An 18684-nucleotide genomic window follows, 5' to 3' on the forward strand; every position below is an offset into this window, starting at 1 on the left:
GGGACTACAGACGCGTGCCACCACACCCAGCTAATTTTTGTATCTTTAGTAGAGACGGGGTTTCACCATGTTGGCCAGGCTGGTCTCAAACTCCTGACCTCAGGTGATCTACCCTTCTCGGCCTCCCAAAGTGCTGGGATTACAGGCGTGAGCCACCACGCCCAGCCAGGAATACATTTTTATCTGTTCATTATGTATCAGTTTTTGTGTATATCAGAAAAATACACCTACTTCATCAAACTCATGAGATCATATATATTGTCCTTAATAAATTTGAATTATAAATTTAATGTTAGGTTGTTTAAGGAAACACTCTAAGTAAATAATACTCTTATTATGGCAAACATTGTGTCAGGGTGGTATACAAATAATTCAAGCTTGGAAGACACTGACGTAGGAGAAAGAATGTGGTCTTTCTGGGCTTACAGGCCTCAGTTCAAATCCTGGCTCTACCATTTGCTAATTATTGAGTGACCATGTAAAAGTCACTTAACCTTTATGAGTCTCAGATTACTTATCTATGAAATGAAAACAACAAAGCTTACTTCAAAAGGGTTTTAAGAGGATGAAATGAAATCGAGCATTAAGGTCCCTAGCTGAGCCCTGGGTGTGTACGTTCATGCTCAGCCAGCAGTAGCTATAATGCTTGATGGTCCAAACCTCATTCACATATTCCAACACATCCGGCCATGTGGCTATTTATGTAAATGTATCCATTTATTCCGGCTGACCTTTCTGTTCCATCTGAAATGTGTGTGGCTGCAACTGAGCACCCAGTGGGCTGGAGAAGAGGGTCACCAGCCAAACAGAAGGGACAGAGGCCAACAGGAGTCCTGGAGGCATCAGAGCAGTGCCCAGAGCAGTTTAGAGGCACAGAAAGGATCCTAGCGATAAACAGCCTCTGTTCCAGCAGAGATGTTACCCTTCCGAGAGCGTGGAGTGAGTGAGCGTCAGCCTTATAATCATTAACTCAGATTCTAAACATGAAAAGCCAAATGGCCTGTGCAGAATGGAAGCCAGGGAAAGTCTTATCAAGAATGAATCAGTCTCTTTGATCTTGAGGTAAACCGACTCATTAACATCAAGCTTCCACCTGGGGTTTTTCCAGACACGAAAGTGATTGCCTAATTCCCAGCTGTCTGGAGTTTCCAGTCCAAACTTGCCTGGCGGGGAAGGAGGGGGCGGGAAAAAATAAGTCCCACCAGCTTGATAGAGCTACTAATCCCAAAGACTAGTGGCTTCCTTAAAAACAACCCAGGTAAAGGTAAATTATCCTACCCAGTTTGGAACTAAACAGGAAGATGACCAGTGAAAACAGGACAGAGGTAGGAGGCATTCAGAGAGAAGCAGAAAAGTAGAAAAAGATGAGAGGGGAAGCCAAACGTGAACACGAACTCAGGGAAATATAAAATACACAGAGGCAGGAGGATGGCTTGAGGCTAGCAGTTTGAGACCAGCCTGGGCAACATAGTGAGACACCCGTCTCTACAAAAAAAATTTAAAAAATTTAGCCACACGTGGTGAGTCATGTCTGTAGTCCCAGCTGCTTGGGAGGCTGAGGCAGAAGGATCACTTGAGCCCAGGAGTTGGAGGCTGTGGTGAGCTGTGATCACTGCACTTCAACCTGGGTGACAGAGTGAGACTCCATCTCCAACAACAACAACAAAATACACAGAGACAGTTGGGATGAGGGGAGTGAAGAAATAGGTAAGAAGTGAAAAACAGGGAAAAGAAAAAAGAAGAGGGATAGCTGAGCAAGAGCCATGGTAATCAGCAGCTCTCACTACATTACCAGAAGCCTCTCCTACCTACCCACCCAGAGATCATCTGCACTGTACCATGAATTAATCAGCATGTAAATCATCCCCTTTATCTGCGGAAATTGAATTTAGCTGCCAATCCTGATTGAGGGCATAAAGGCCTCCTCACAGAAAGATCACAGCTCTCAGGGAGAATGCCTTTTCTTTTCTTAAATCAAAGCTCGCATAAACCCATGGAAACAGCTGCAGCTGGAGCCACAGACTTTGTGAAAGGTAGCAGGCTGAGGATGGTAATTATAATTAGCAGTTACATAACATGTTTGTTCTTCAAAGTGCTCTACAAGCATCAGCTAATTAATAGCTTACTATGCCCCATGCAGATCCACTGGTTTTTCATGCGGTGACTAATTCTTATACCCCCATTGACTGCTGAATGTTGGAGGCAGAGCAGCTTGAGCAATGAAGCAAATGGCTGAGGCTCAGAAGCTATACCCAGCTCTTACCAAGTGACTCCAGCAGTTGCTCTGTGTCGGGAATACTTCCCCAAACATTGAATTCAGCATTCCAGGAGGCAGCTACCTCACCTCCTCCAAATAACTCTTGGAGGTGCTTTTGCAAATGCCATGATAGGTTGGAGTGACCATCAGTCTAGTCCAGCGTGGCATTAGCTCCAATTATTAAGACTGGACCCCCCTAGAGTCTTTGGTGTCAGTTACACGTTTGCCCTTGCTCCTCTGTGCAGGCTGGGCAAGTCAATGAGATCTCTCTAAGAGAAGACTGCATTATATCTCTGGGTTGTTATCCAGCTCTACCCTTCTTTGTTTTTCTGATTGCAGTCTCTGGCCTACATCCTCTTGAATTCGCGATGGAGATAACCAAATATAGGAATTGCATGGCACATACAGGGCCTCAACAGCAGAGCTGAGCTTTCCATCTATCCCAAGAATGCTTTACTCAAGGATTTCAGAGGTCCAGGAACACCTTGTTACTTGTAAAACATTATATGTGTATGTGTATGTGCATACCTTTGGGGAAAAGGTCTGTTTCCCCTGTTGCACTGTAAATTCCAAGAGGGTCATGCCGACAAAGTACCTGACAAATAGTGTATGCTAAATAGATATCTATTGAATGAATGGACAGATTTTCTCAAATTCCCATCCCCAACATCATTATGAACCATTGCTCTGTGGACAAATAATCCCCAGGGGCCTACATGTCTTGTTTGCTCTGGCCAGACTTTCTGATGGAAAATGTTGGTGGGCAAGACCACAATTCTGCTGCTAGTCAAACCAGAGATCCAGATCAAAGCTCCTGGAGATTTCACTCTTCAGAGACCTGTCTTCAGAGCCAAGCAAGTCAACAGCCAGAAATATATTCCCAGGGACTATGTGACAACCATTTGTCATACCTTCTGATCAACCACCACAAATGGTAAGAATCATTGCCTTTTCTCACCTTGTTCCTCAGAGGCAGAGGTGTGAAATGAATCATGTAGAAGTACACACTTCTGATTCATGAGAAGATCTTCACATGAGGCTAACAACTTTAGGAAAAAGACTAACATGTGCATGGTGCTTTCAGCTTTCTGAAATGCGCCCCACAGATTATCTTATTCGATTCCTTTTCAACCTCTCTGAGGTAAGAAAAACAGACTTTATTTCCCTCTTTTATAGATGAGGAAACCGAGGCTCAGAATGCCTGGCCTAATGACACACAGCTAATATATGGCATTGCTAGAATATGAAGTGAAGTCTCAAAACTCCTTTTTTTATTGAGACAGTCTCGCTCTATCCCCCAGGCTGGAGTACAGGGACACGATCTTGGCTTACAACTGTCTCCTGGGTTCAAGCAATTCTCCTGCATCAGCCACCTGAGTAGTGGGGACTACAGGTGTGCACTGCCACACCTGGCAAATTTTTAATTTTTTGTAGAGATGGGGTCTCTCTATGTCACCCAGGCTGGTCTTGAACTCCTGGGCTCAAGCAATCCTCCTGCCTTGGCCTCTCAAAGTGCTGGGATTACAGGTGTGAGCCACTGCACCCGGCTAATTTTTGTATTTTTAGTAGACATCGTGTTTCATCATGTTGGCCAGGCTGGTCTTGAACTCCTGACCTCAAGTGATCCACCTGCCTCAGCCTCCCAAAGTACAGAGATTACAGGTATGAGCCATTGCACCAGGCCTCAAGACTCCTTTTCACCAGCAATTCCACTTCTGGATATATATCCAAAAGAATTGAAAACAGGGTCTCAAGGAGAGATTTGTACACACATTTCATAGCAGCATTATTCATCATAGCCAAAAGATGGAACATACCCAAGTGTCCATCAACAAATGAATGGATAAACAAAACGTGGGATACTCATATAATGGACTATATGAAGAATGGAAATGTTGACACATGTTACAACATGGATGTATCTTAAAGACATTATGCTTAGTGAAATAAGCCAGTCTCAAATGAACAAGTACCATATGAGATACCTACAGTAGTGAAATTCACAAGAGACAGAAAGTAGAAGGGTGAGGTTCCAGGGGCTGTGGGGAGGGGCAAATGGGGAGTTGTTGTTTAATGGGTATAAAGTTTCAGTTTTGCAAGATGAAAAAGTTCTGGAGATTGGTTGTGCAACAACATTGGTATACATAAACACTACTGAACTGCACACTTAAAAATAGTTAAGATGGTGTATTCATCAGTTTCGTGTTGCTATAAAGGAATACCTGAGACTAGGTAATTTATAAAGAAAAGAGGTTTATCCAGCTCATGGTTCTGCAGGCTGTACAAGAAGCATGGCACCAGCATCTGCTTCTGGTGAGGGCCTTGGGAAGTTGACAATCGTGGCAGAAGGTGAAGAGGGAGCAGGCATGTCACACAGCAAGAGAGGGAGCCAGAAAGAGAGAAGGAGGTGCCAGGCTCCTTTTAACAACCAGCTCTCATGTGAACTAAGAGCAAGAACTCATCACCAAGGGGAGGACACAAAGCCATTCCTGAGTGATCTACCCCCATGACCCAAACATTTCCCACCAGGCCCCACCTCCAACACTGGAGACCACATTTCTCATGAGATATGGAGGAGACAAACATCCAAACTATATTAGATGGTAAGCCAGGCATGGTGGCTCACACCTGTAATCCCAGCACTTTAGGAGGCCTAGGCAGGCAGATCATTTGAGACCTGGAGTTCGAGACCAGCCTGGGCAACATGGTGAAACCCCATCTCTACTAAAAATACAAAAATTAGCTGGGCATGGTGGTGGGCACCTGTATTCCCAGCTACTCGGGAGGCTGAGGCAGGCGAATCACTTGATCACTGCAACCCAGGAGGCAGAGGTTGCAGTGAGCTGAGATCGTGCCAGTGCACTCCAGCCAGGGTGACAGAGCAAGACTCCATCTCAAAAAAAGAAATAAAACTATATTAGATGTTAAATTTTATGTTTTATGTGTGTTAACGCAATTAAGAAACATTAAAAAACTATTTTTCATCATACCACCTTTTCTCTGAAAAGCGGTCAACAGGTGTTAAGTTAGGAGCCTGCCCCTCTGAGAAAATGGTTCACGGAGAAAAATGTCTCAGACAGTCAAGCAGAGGGGACAGGAATCACAGCAATTTAAGGTGGGTCTCAAAGGATGGATGCATAACATTTTCTATCCAACTTATTTTTCCAATCCACCCTCTAAATCTTCAGGATTTAGCTGACAAATCTAAAGCCAGGTGCACAACCAGGTAAACAGCAGAGCTGGGTACAGTATGTAGAGTGAAGCAGCAATCAGATAGTTTTAGGCCCTCGGCTCCCACTGGCTGTTTTGTTCCTGGGTAGCAGGAGCCCAGAAGAACAGAATCTGTACCTGTGCATGTTAAAGTACTTTCTGTCCAGGTGCCTTTCTCTGTGCAAACAGAAGTGATCTTTCCTCCAGGGCTCTCAAAGCCCTCTTGACAGACATAGCGAGCCACACCGCCCAGCCTGGAGCTGTGATTTCCTACCAAGATGGCGTGCCGCATTTCTGGAGGGTTGCCACAGTTGATCTCTGCAATGGGAACCAAGACAGCACTGGTTACAAGCCCTGACTTCCAGCCCTACAATTCATATCTTTAAAATAAATATTTAATAGTGATAGAGGCCACTCAAGCAGGAAAAGAGAAAACACTAACCCCATCAAATAATCCAATATAAGTATGTCTGAATTTAATAAAATTTCCAAACATGCACACATAGAGAATAGTCAAACTATGTAATTATTTACTTATAAAGAATTCATTGATCTATGAAATAATATATCTTAGGGTCCTTTTAAATATTACAGTTCTCTAGTACATTTTACTATGTATCTTCAGATCATCAATCCCAGAGTAGATGATAATGCAATTGTAGCAATTATTGCCAACTGACTGTTAAATAGAAGATATTCAAAATCTCTGAACTTTTTAAAGCAAATTAATGGAGAAAGTATTTATCTCCTAAGGATTCAACTTATGTGCATCTTTCAAAGAAAAAAATCAGTTGCATAGGAGGAGACAAACCCGGAATTACAAAATTGATACGAAAGTTTTTTCTCTACAACTCTGACTACTAAAAGACAATTAAATATTTACAAAGAACTATCTACAGGTAAAAGATTATGACATAACCACTCTAGACCCAGCCAAACTATACTTCACTTAAGAGCCCAAGAAAGTCATTTTTAGATATTTCAGAATTTTAAAAAATCGACCCGTTTATCTTTTCTGGGAAAAAAAATCGAAAAGATGAATCAGAACAAATATCATAAGAATAAGTGTGCAGGGCAGACAGGTTTTACAGAAAACACCAAGGAACAATGAAATCAGCAAGATGTATGGATGTCTCCATAATCATTTAAATGTGACTGTAGAGCTTGACACAACTATTAGTAAAGGATTCTAGAACTAAAAGTTGAACAATGTAAAATAATAATAAAAATAAATTTTCAAATTACTTCAATAAAACCAGAGCAGTGAGTTGAAGGGAAGAAGTAAAGCATACTAATGTTTCATGTCACACAATAGCACTCATGGATACAATGTTATTCAAGAAAGTATAATAACTATAAAATAAGATGGCTCTAATAATTTCAAGTGTCACCAATAGTCCCAGTTATACCTAAACGCAGAAAGAAAAAAAAATCTGTTCTTCCATGGTCAGAGAAAAAAAAAGAAAAAAGAAAGAAAAAAACTTGAGGCATTCATTCTGATTTGTGATTTTCTCCCCAGTCCGTAGAAAGCCAAGAAAATTAAGCCCTCCTGACATCCAGGCTTTTTAAACAGAAGTCCTTTTATTGAGATAACAGCATTCAAACTAGAGAAAATCATATAACCTGTTCCCATATCCCCATCAGCCATCCTTGGCCTTAGAAATAGATGGCTTCTTTTAAATGAGCCTCTGATACAGAATGTGTGGATTTAATGGAACTGCGCTCTTTTCCATCCCATTATGGTTGCTTGGTCTGTTGTAGGACTCCAGAGTTATTTCCAGGAGGGAGGTTTCCCAGAGCAGGATCTCATCTAATTTCCAACCCTGTCTATCTCTCATGTCCCATGTTTTCCCACAGAGCTTTGGTTCCCTTTTCATGCATATTCACCAGACACAAGACCCCTTGGCCCTCATCATGTTTTCCCAGCATCAAACCTTTAGATGTATTTAATGGCCCAAGGCATTCCAAGAATGAATATATTTGTGTGTACACAAGCAACCAATCAAAGAGATGGTTAATGTTTCATAAGACTGCCTAGTTACATTGTTGACATCTGAAACATCTTCTAATTTAAGACAGAGTTCAGTTACAGCAGGAAGTAGAGGGGACATCACTAAAGAGGTTGGAGGTATAGATTCATGTACACTGAAGGTGGAAAGTTAAAGTGCTCAGTGGAGAAGTCTGGGAGGGAACCCAGTGACAAGTCATTGGATTAAGAGAGAAGCACAAATACAAAAGGGATAAAAGTACAAAAGATAACTAGATTGGCTTCCATCTTGGACGTGACCAGGAATAATGGAAGGCATGATGACTTTGGTTGGGACTGCAAGATTTAAAAAAAAAATTAATACCAAATATCACCCAATTGATAAGAAATCAATAACTTGTTCTCTAGGGATTAAGGCTCAAAGGCTCAGGTGGATGCCCCGTTAGGAAGCAGCTTGGACCTGTGGCTCTGTGAGTTCCCCGTTAACAGAGCTATTCAAGTTGAACAATCCCTCAGCAAGAGACATTTAGAGAGGATTTCAGCATGGCTTGGATTAAACGCATGGTTCTAACAGCTATACATCTGAATCCCCTGGGAAGCTTTAGAAAAACGCACGTGCTGGAGTCCCACACCCACCCAGAGATAACTCTCCTGATTCAGTAGTACTGAATTGGGTTCTTGGTATTCAAATTTCTACAAAGCTCCAAATTTCATTTTGGCACACACCCTCAGCTGACAATCTGAATGAAATCCTGGTACAAATGGCTACCATTTGTCATCATATGCATTCCAACAGGATCCTAAGTATAAAGCATTAATATTCAAAATACCCATCCATGTTAAGGGGCATTTTCCCCACTGTACAGGCAAAGACTGCTCAAAATGATAGAATGATACATCCAAAGTTACACAGGCAATTGTGGGATGGCCAGGAGTTTAAGGCATGTCAGTCATATTCTTTTCCCTACACACACAGCTTCTCGAAAGTTGGCCGGGCACAGTGGCTCACACCTGTAATCCCAGAACTTTGGGAGGCCGAGGCAGGCAGATCACTTGAGACCAGGAGTTTGAGACCAGCCTGGCCAACATGGCAAAACCCCATCTCTACTAAAAATACAAAAATTACCCGGGCATGGTGGCACATGCGCCTGTAATCCTACTACTCAGGAGACTGGGGCACAAGAATCACTTGAACCCATGAGGCAGAGGTTGCAGTGAGCTGAGATTGTGCTACTGCACTCCAGCCTGGCCAACAGAGTGAGACTCCATCTCAAAAAGAAAAAGAAAAATGCTGTTCCAACTCTGAAATTCTATAGTCCCCGTGCCTCCCATCTCAGCTTACTCTCCTCTGCTTTTGCACTCACACCTTCTTCTGCAGGTGCACTCTTTCACCCTCACACTGAGCAAAGTCCTTCCCTGTGCCTGATCTGCTCCATTACTAACAAAGGGATCCTGTCTTCCTCTGAACTTTTAAGATCTATGTTCATTTGTTTATTTATTCCTGTCTATTGAGTGCCTATTACATGCTAGTCATTATAGCAGTGAACAAAGTGGATAAGATTTCTGCCCTCATGGAGCTTAGGGAGAGCCAATAGGCAAAAAAAAATAATAATAATAAGTCAACACATAACTGTGATTGTGGCAAATGTTATATAGAAATAATAATAACAATTATTATTAAGTGATAGGATGGGGAAAACTTCCGTTGTTGTTGTCGCTGTTGTTGTGATCTCACTCTATTGCCCAGGCTGGAGTGCAGTGGTGCCACCACAACTCACCGCAGCCTTGACCTCCCGGGCTCAAGAAATCCTTCCACCTCTGCCTCCTGAGGAGCTGGGACCACAGGCATGTACCACCATGCCCAGCTAATTTTTCAGTTTTTTGTAGACACGGGGTCTCTCTGTATTGCCCAGGCTGGTCTCGTACTCTCGGACTCAAGCGATCTTACTGGCCTCAACTTCAAAAAAACTTTTTTTGTTTGTTTTTTGTTTATTTTTGTTTTTGTTTGTTTTGAGACAGTCTCACTCTGTTGCCCAGGCTGGAGTGCAGTGGCACGATCTCAGCTCATTGCAACCTCTGCCTCCCAGGTTCAAGTGATTCTCATGCCTCAGCCTCCCAAGTAGCTGGGACTACAGGCATGCACCACCACACCCGGCTAATTTTTTGTAGTTTTAGTAGAGATGGGGTTTTGCCATGTTGCCCAGGCTGGTCTTGAACTCCTGAGCTCAAATGATCTGCCTGTCTCAGCCTCCCAAAGTGCTAGGATTATAGGCGTGAGCCACCATGCCCGGCCTACAATCTTTTTTTTTTTTGAGATGAAGTCTTACTCTGTCACCCAGGCCGGAGTGCAGTGGTGCAATCTCGGTTCACTGCAACCTCCGTCTCCTGGGTTCAAGCAATTCTCCTGCCTCAGCCTCCTGAGTAGCTGGGATTACAGGCGACTGCAACCACGCCCAGCTAATTTAGTATTTTTAGTAGAGACAAGAGTTTCATCATGTTGGCCAGGTTAATCTTAAACTCCTGACCTCAAGTGATCCTCCCAGAAAAACTTTTTAAATAGAGTAGTAGTCAGAATGATTTGATCTCTCTGAATAAATGACACATACATTAGGACCTGAAGGATGGCAATGAGCAAGCCATGTTTGGGACCAAAGGAAGAATATTTCAATCAAACGAAAGAACCAGTGCAAAGACCCTGAGATAAGAAAGCTCTCGGTGGGTTCCAAAAAGGGAAAAGCAACCTGCGTGGCAGGAGCCTAGTTAGTGAGAGGGAGACTGGCATGAGATGAAGGTGGAGAAAAAAGCAGAGCCAAACAACACAGGGCCTTATAAATCTTGGGTTTTATTTTAAAAGCAACTGAAGCTCTTGTTGGGTTTTAAGTACAGGAATGAAAAATCTGATTTAGGTTTTTAAAAGACCACTTTGGCTGTTAGGTAGAGAAAGGTTGGGAGAAGAATAGGAATAAAAAAAGAGACATCAGCCAGGGTCTACAGCAGTAGTCCAACAGAGAGATGATATGGTCTTGGATGGACTTCAGAGGGGATAGAAATGGAAGGAAGAGATGGATTTGCGATGTATTCTGGAAGCAGAACTGAATGTTCGTGGTGATAGTTTGGATGTGAGGGTGAGAAGGGGGGTGGAATAAAGACTATTACCTACACTTAGAGATATACGAAGTATAGAGTATTATCTGTTCTTTCTGTTGTTTCGGGGGGTTTTGTTTTGTTTTGAGACAGGGCCTTACTCCTGTCGCCAAGGCTGGAGTGCAGTGGCACAATCACAGCTCACTGCAGCTTCAACCTCCTAGGCGCAAGTGATCCTTCCAGCTCAACCTCTCAAGTAGCTGGGACCTCACACGTGCACCACCATATATGGCTAATTTTTGTATTTTTTGTAAATATGGGGTTTCACCATGTTGCCCAGGCTGGCCTCAAACTCCTGGGCTCATGAAATCTGCCCACTTCGCCCTCCCAAAGTGCTGGGATTACAGGCGTGAGCCATCACTCAGTCGAGTATTATCTATCCTTATACAAGCATTATCTATACTGTTCATATGACCTTTATTTCCTGCCTTGCAGATTTAGTGTCTTTTTATGAATACATGCCTTCCCAAATATATGGACAGTTCCTCAAGGACAGAGTCTTTGTCTTATAATTCTTGTACCTCCACAAGGTCCGCTTAAAATCGTATGTTTTACACCGTTGTTCATTGATACCTTGCTACTACTTTATCACAGTTCAAGATGCAATACATGCTGCTATGATATGCCAACAGCCCCTCAGGAAGAAACCAGACATCAGTAGATCATACGTCCAAATAACAGGACAGACATTACTTCCATATTTATTATCCAACGCAGGTAATTCACACATACCAAACACCAAGTAGATGAGAGCTGAGAAAAAGCCCCACAAAAACCGGTATTAATCTTGTGCCAGGGAATTATAAGAAAGTTGTTCAGGCCTCAGTAATTTTAATAATAATAGCATTCAGCCAGGCATGGTGGCTCACGCCTGTAATCCCAACACTGGGAGACCAAGGCAGGAGGATTGCTTCAGCCCAGGAGTTCAAGACCAGCCTGGCAAACATGCTGAAACCCCATCTCTACTAAAAATACAAAAATCAGTCAGGTGTGGTGGCTCATGCTGTAATCCCAGCTACCTGGTAGGTTGAGGCAGGAGGATCGCTTGAACCTGGGAGGCAGAGGTTACAGTGAGCCAAGAATGCACCACTGCACTCCAGCTTGGGCAATAGAGCGAGAGTCCATCTCAAAAATAAAAGAAGGGGAGGGGAAGGGAGGGAACTGGAGGGGAGGGGAAAGAGGAGAGAGGAGAGGGGAGAAGGAAAGGAGAGGGAGAGGAGAGGGAGAGGAGAGGGAAGGAAAAGAAAGAAAAGAAAGGAAGGAAAGGAGAGGGAAGGAAAAGAAAGAAAAAGGAAGGAAAGGAAGGAAAGAAAAGAAAGGAAAGAAAGGAAAGGAAAGGAGGAAGGAAGGAAAGGAAAGGAAAAGGAAGAAAGAGAGAGAGAATATAGCATTCATTGAAATACTCCCAAACACAAGGTAGTCTACCAGATATACACTACCTTATTTATTCCAACAGAAAATCCTACAAAGTAGCCAGGCGAGGTGGCTTACGCCTGTAATCCCAGCACTTTGGAAAGCTGAGGAGGGCAGATCACTTTGAGCTCAGGAGTTCAAGAGCAGCCTGGGCAACATCTCTACAAAAAAAAAAAAAAAAATACAATAACTAGCCAGGCATTGGTGGCTCATGCCTGTAGTCCCAGCTACTTGGGAGGCTGAGGTGGGAGAATCACTTGAGCCCAGGAGGTGGAAGCTGCAGTGAGCCAAGATCGCACTACTGCACTCCAACCTAAGTGACAGAGACCCTGTCCCAAAAACACAAAAACAAACAACAAAAAAAGAAAATCCTTCAAGGTAGATGGAAACTATATCTCATATAGTTTACAGATAGGAAGATGGAGGCCCTAAGAGCTTAAGTCACATTCAAAGTGACACCATTCGTAAAAGAGCTGATATTCAAACTGTGGTTTGTATGACCTCAAAGTCCAGGTCCAGTAAATCTGGGCAGTTTCACCACGAAGGGCTCCACCTAGGCCCTGACTTGGTTCTCTAATCTTACAGGTTAGCTAAAACCTAAGGAGAAAACGTTGCCTGAATAAGCATTCAAGTCAGTCTGGAAGGGTTCGATGACAACGCCTCCTGCCCAATCTTGTCTCCAAGAGCTTTCCCAGAGCAAGAGAGCTGCTGGAAATAGATGTGTCTCTGTAGCTCTGTGACTCCCTGAAACCTTCTTGGGCCTGACGTTTAACCCTATGTATGACATTATAGTCTGGCCTGGGGCTTGCCTAGAACATGACCCCGTCACAGATATTCCCAGCTACTGCCACTTCTGCTCAGACCAAATGGCATCCAAGAAAATAGGTAGTTCCTACTAAGAAATACTCAAAAATCAATCCAACAGAGGCCACAGTGGGAAATAAAAATATAATCCTATTTAATACATAAAAAACCCCCAAAACTCTTACTATCACAAGGAAATAAACATTTAAAAGCAGTTTATACCCCCAAGGAAGAAAAAATAAGCAGTACAAATTTGCATTGCATATGCATAGGGGCATTCATTAAAGCACATGTTTCTCTGGCTAATTACGTTATTAAGTAACAACGTTTGCATCTGCATCAGAAATACAGTCAACGAATTATGAGCATGGCTGGGAATTTTCCCTTACTTTCCCATTGTCTGTGATTTTATTCAAATAATCAGCTTCAAAATAGGACTCCTGAGGGAGTGGAGGAGAATGTGTTGTGCTGGTTTCAAGGGCCAAATTTATAATATAACTTATATCTCATATCTTGAAGATAAAAATGTTTATCCACAGGGCTAGCTTTGATATTCTATCAAGGAAATATTCCAGAAGGAAATTTGTTTGACGAAAGGTACAGGCAACTTACGGCATCTAATCAACAACTGACTGTATCACAAATGTCACCCGTATTGGCTGCTGTTTATTATACACATCAGCACAATAACATAGATTGATGACAGAAAGAATCTAGTAATATAAAGGCTCCATCTAAGACTGTTTAGAGATCAATAAATAGCAAGCTGAGAAAGAAAAAAGTGACCAACAATGCCAATAAATTGAGGCAGACATTTTGCCAACTGCCAGGGGAACAAATGATAGACCTATTCCACTTATTGATATTGACCCCAAAATAAAATCTCCCCAGAAAAATAAGCAAGTGTTATATGTAAAGCTTTGCAAAAGAGCAGAAGCAAGTGCTAAAAACTGAAGAAAATCACATTCGAGTCAGTTTTCATCTTTACCCAACAATAACAGAAATAAGTCTCTAGCGTGCCTTAGAATCCAGTCAGAAGGCTAACACATCACCTAGAAATTAGTGGAATGTTGTAAGGGCCTAAACAGTCCAGGCAGATTAACACCAGGGTCTGCACAATGCTTACGTTCCAAATCAGATAATTCAGCATGACACCTATACTTACTTCATTTGTTTCATCTATGAAAGTGTTCTCTCCCCTACTAAATGGTAAGCTCTTTCTGAGCTGTGCATATACCCTGTATTTTTAAATATCCCCTGCAGTCCTTTGGATTATAAACATTATTTTAAACATTAATCTTTGTGATGGTCTAAGGAACCTGCGACAAAGTTTCATGTATCTTGCAGCATGTCTACATACAACCATGAATTTGACTGTTGAGGTTGGCCCCTCATTCCAGGATCCCTTGGGCACTAAATTACACATATCACTCATGGTGGAGGTTGGAATCTAATGTCTCGATATCTAGCAAGTTGAACTTAGAAAATGTTATACAGCAGAAAGAACAAGGCTGGGCGCAGTAGCTCACTCCTGTAATCCTAGTACTTTGGAAGGCCAAGGCATGAGGATCACTTGAGCCCAGCAGTTTAAGACCAGCCTGGGCAACATGTTAAGACACTGTTTCTACAAAAATAAAAAACAAATTGTTTTAGTTAGCCAGGCATGTAGTCCCAGCTACTCGGGAGACTCAGGCAGGAAGATCCCTTAAGCCCAAGAATTTGAGGCTGCAGTGAGCCATGACTGCACCACCACACTCCACCCTGGGCAACCTCATGTCTGAAAAAAAGAAAAACAAAGCCAGAGGCATTACATTACCAGACTTCAAACTATACTGCAAAGCTACAGCAACCAAAACAGCATGGTACCGGTACATAGGCCAATAGGCCAATGGAACAGAATAGAGAACCCAGAAAGGAAGCCACACACCTGATCAGTCACCTTATCTTCCGCAAAGAAGTAAACAATAACAAGCAATGGGGAAAGGACTCCCTATACATAAATGGTGCTGGGATAGCTGGTTAGCCATATGCAGAACAATGAAACTGGACCCCTGCCTTTTACCGTACATAAAAATTAATTCAAGATAGATTAAAGACTTGAATATAAGACCACAAACTGTAAGAATGCTGGAAGAAAAACTGCAAAACACCATTCTGGACATCAGCCTTGGGAAATAGTTTCTTATTAAGCCCTCAATAGCAATTGCAACAAAAACAAAAGTGACAAGTGAGACCTAATTAAACTAAGGAGCCTCTGTACAGCAAAAGAAACCATCAACAAAGGAAATTGATAGCCTACAGAATGGGATAAAATATTTACAACCTATGCATCTGACAAAGGTCTAATATCCAGAATCTACAAGGAACTTAAACAATTCAACAAGCAAACAACAAATAACTCCATTAAAAAGTGGGCAAAAGACATGAACAGACATGTCTCAAAAGAAGACACACAAGCAATCAAGAAACATATGAAAAAATGCTCCAAATCACTAATCAGAGAAATGCAAATCAAAACCACAATGAGATTCCATCTCACACCAGTCAGAATGGCTATTATTAAAAAGTCAAAAAATAACAGATGCTGGTAAGGCTACAGAGAAAAGGGAATGCTTATATGCTGTCGGTGGGAATGTAAATTAGTTCAGCCACTGTGGAAAGTAATTTGGAGATTTCTCAAAGAGCTTAAAACAGAACTACCATTCAATCCAGCAGTCCCATTACTGGTATATATCCAAAAGAAAATAAATCGTTCAATCAAAAGGACACATGCACTTATATGTTCATCACTGCACTATTCACAATAGCAAAGACATGGAATCAACCTAGATGCCCATCAATAGTGGATTGGATAAAGAAAATGTGATACATGTACACCATGGAATACTACACAACCATAAAAAATAAAATCATGTCCTTTGCAGCAACATGGATGCAGCTGGAGGCCACTTCTACTATCCTAAGCATATTAATGCAGGAACAGAAAATTCTAATATCCTAAGCATATTAACACATGAACGGATAATCAAATACCACATGTTCTCACATATAAGTGGGAGCTAAATATTGGGTACTCATGGACATAAAGATGAGAACGACAGACATGGAGGAGAAATAGAGGGAGGAGGGAGGAAGGGGGTTGAAACACTTACTGTTGGGTACCATGCTCACTACATAGGTGACAGGATCATTCATATCCCAAATCTCAGCATTATGCAATATACCCTTGTAACAAACTTGCACATGTGCCCCCTGAATCTAAAATAAAAGTTGAAATTATTTAAAAAAAAAATGTGGCCAGGCACGGCGGCTCACCCCTGTAATCCCAGCATTTTGGGAGTCCAAGGCAGGAGGATCACCTGAGGCCAGGAATTCGAGACCAGCTGGCCAACGTGGTGAAATCCCATCTGTACTAAAAATACAAAAATTAGCCAGGTGTGAGGCAGGCGCCTGTAATCCCAGCTACTCGGGAGGCTGAGGCAGGAGAATCACTTGAACCCAAGAGGCAGAGGTTGCAGTGAGTCAAGTTTGTGCCATTGCACTCCAGCCTGGGCGACAAGAGCAAACTGTCTCAAAAAAAAAAAAAAAGAAAAGAAAATGTTATTGCAAGCATAAAAGAAAAATGGGAGGGTTATAGTTTGCCATGAAGCACATTCTCAAGAGTAGTTTATTAACTGCTCTAATGAGCTCATTAGTACCCAAAAGTCTACTTGCTCTTAAGGCGATAGAAAGAAAAACAGATTACTTTTTGATGCATTTTGTATTCTAAATTCTTCCATGGACTTTATTTAGCCTTGACTAACAACATATTTTCTTCAGATCGTATTCATACAGAAAGCTCACTTGGAGGAAAAAGAAAATTTTCCTTTTCATATAACACTTATCATCAATAAATAGTGTCTAATATGGAAACAACTGGAATCTGAACACTTCAGAAACTGCAGAGGAGGTGATAGGGTGTGTAAAAGCATGAATGTTAAGAGAAAAAAAGGGCTTAGCAAGATCTCTTGTAAGGATCTTCCATTTGCAGAGGTGACAATAATGTTTGTTGATGCTTTGAGCTGCCTATGAATATTTCTTTTTGTCAAAAGATAACATTAAAACTCTTCATTCTAATGTTCTAGTTGTAAATAGAATGTCTGAATGGAAAATAAATAAATAAGGTAAAGTAAAAACTGAAGAACTTTAGACCTTCTCATTTCATAGTAAGAAGTTTCAGAAAGACCTTATGTTTTTGATGAGGAGACCTGCCACTCCTCACTAGAAAATGGCCCACTTGCTCATGACCGTGACATTGAGCCACACCTTTTCTGCACTAGGCACAGGGCCAAGGGCTTTATTCATTATCCCATTAAATCTTCACAATAGCTCTAAGGGATGAACACCATTTTATTCCCTTCCACAAAAGGAAACTGGAGTTTAGAGAGGTTCAGAAGTGGTTGCACAACTAGTTGGTGGCTCAGATAAAACTTACACGGGTCTTTCTGAGCCAAAAGCTCATGCATCGTCCCCACTATTGGCAGCCTTATAACCAATGTCATCACTCATTCTGCACACTCAAATGACTTCAACCATTTACAAATATGGAGACATATTTTAATGGCATTTACTTGGCAAAAGTGTAACCCAACAGAGCTGTTGCATGCAACGGGTAAGTCAATGCAGTTTTTAAAAATGTGTTAAAAGATCAGTATATCGTGAGGTGCCAGAAAATGTATTTAATTGTTTTTTAATTTTTATTTATTTATTTTGAAAATTTTTGTAGAGACAGGGTCTTCCCCTATTGCCCAGGCTGGAGTGCAGTGGCATGATCACAGCTCACTGTAACCTTGAACTCCTGGGCTCAAGTGATACTCCCACCTCAGCCTCCTGAGCAGCTAGGACTACAGGTGTGCGCCATCATGCCCAGACAATGTTATATGTTTTTGTAGAGACAAGGTCTCACTATGTTTTCCAGGCTGGTCTTGAACTCCTGGCCTCAAGCAATCTTCCCTTCTTGGTCTCCCAAAGTGCTAGGATTATAGGTGTAAGCCATCATGCCCAGTCCAGAAAATGTATTTCAAATGAGCAAACATCCTATCACCTGGAACACAGATGACAGACACAAGGTAAATGTGCTCTCACTCACTCCTCCCTCACCCATGGTGGCATCATTAGTCAATCACAGCATTCATCTGTGCTAAGTCTGGATGTGGTCTCAGGATCCTTTCCATACCAGCACTAAAACTCCACAGGCAGCCGTGTAATGAAGCTTATCTGCCACTCTTCATTTGAATGCACTAAATTGTGGTACAATTTATGTCGAAGCTTTTTCAAACTCTTTCCACTTTTGTAGAGATAAATCAGGCTCTACTAAGAAAAATCTCAAAAGATGAAGAGTTGACTCGGCAGCAATGAATACCCTTCTGGCCGGGTCCTAGACCACACTGTGCATGAACGTGCATGTTTGTCTTGGCACCCCTCTCCTAGGGCCCTCCAGCTTTTTCATCATCACCTCCCATCTCCGGGGCACACTGACTGGGGCTGCCTTCTAGAAAAGTGCATCGGGCTCTCATCTTGGTGCATAAGCTCGTGACATATAGTAAGTCACTTCCTTATCCTGGTCCTTAAACTCCTCTGTGAAATGGGAAATAATACCAATCTATTAAACTTATACACCTTAAAGAGCTGGCCACCTCTAGAGAATCAGGCTTTGCTATTAATGGACTTTGGAAACCATGTCCCACCCTGTTGACCAACTCAAAGGAGAAACTCTGCCTCTGTAATCAGCCCACCATGCTGGGCCATCCACCCTATCAGGGCCATACACAGAGATAATGGGGGAAACCAGGAGTCAGCCTCAAGGCCTCTGTTTCTGCTTTATCAAAGC

The 18684-nt window shown here is 42.2% G+C and overlaps 1 protein-coding gene across 6 annotated transcripts in view; it reads right to left on the bottom strand.

The window, feature by feature from the left end:
* The window catches only part of SUSD1 (sushi domain containing 1), a 136681-nt gene that overhangs the window by 77367 nt on the left and 40630 nt on the right, over positions 1 to 18684 (bottom strand). For all 6 annotated transcript variants that reach the window (XM_063696664.1, XM_055350404.2, XM_019034269.4 and 3 more), the window contains exon 6: positions 5606 to 5785. In XM_063696664.1, the coding sequence (XP_063552734.1) occupies positions 5606 to 5785 (180 nt within the window). The remainder of the gene's footprint in view (positions 1 to 5605; positions 5786 to 18684) is intronic.

This window comes from Gorilla gorilla, chromosome 13, assembly GCF_029281585.2.
Source record: "Gorilla gorilla gorilla isolate KB3781 chromosome 13, NHGRI_mGorGor1-v2.1_pri, whole genome shotgun sequence".
NCBI lineage: Eukaryota > Metazoa > Chordata > Mammalia > Primates > Hominidae > Gorilla > Gorilla gorilla.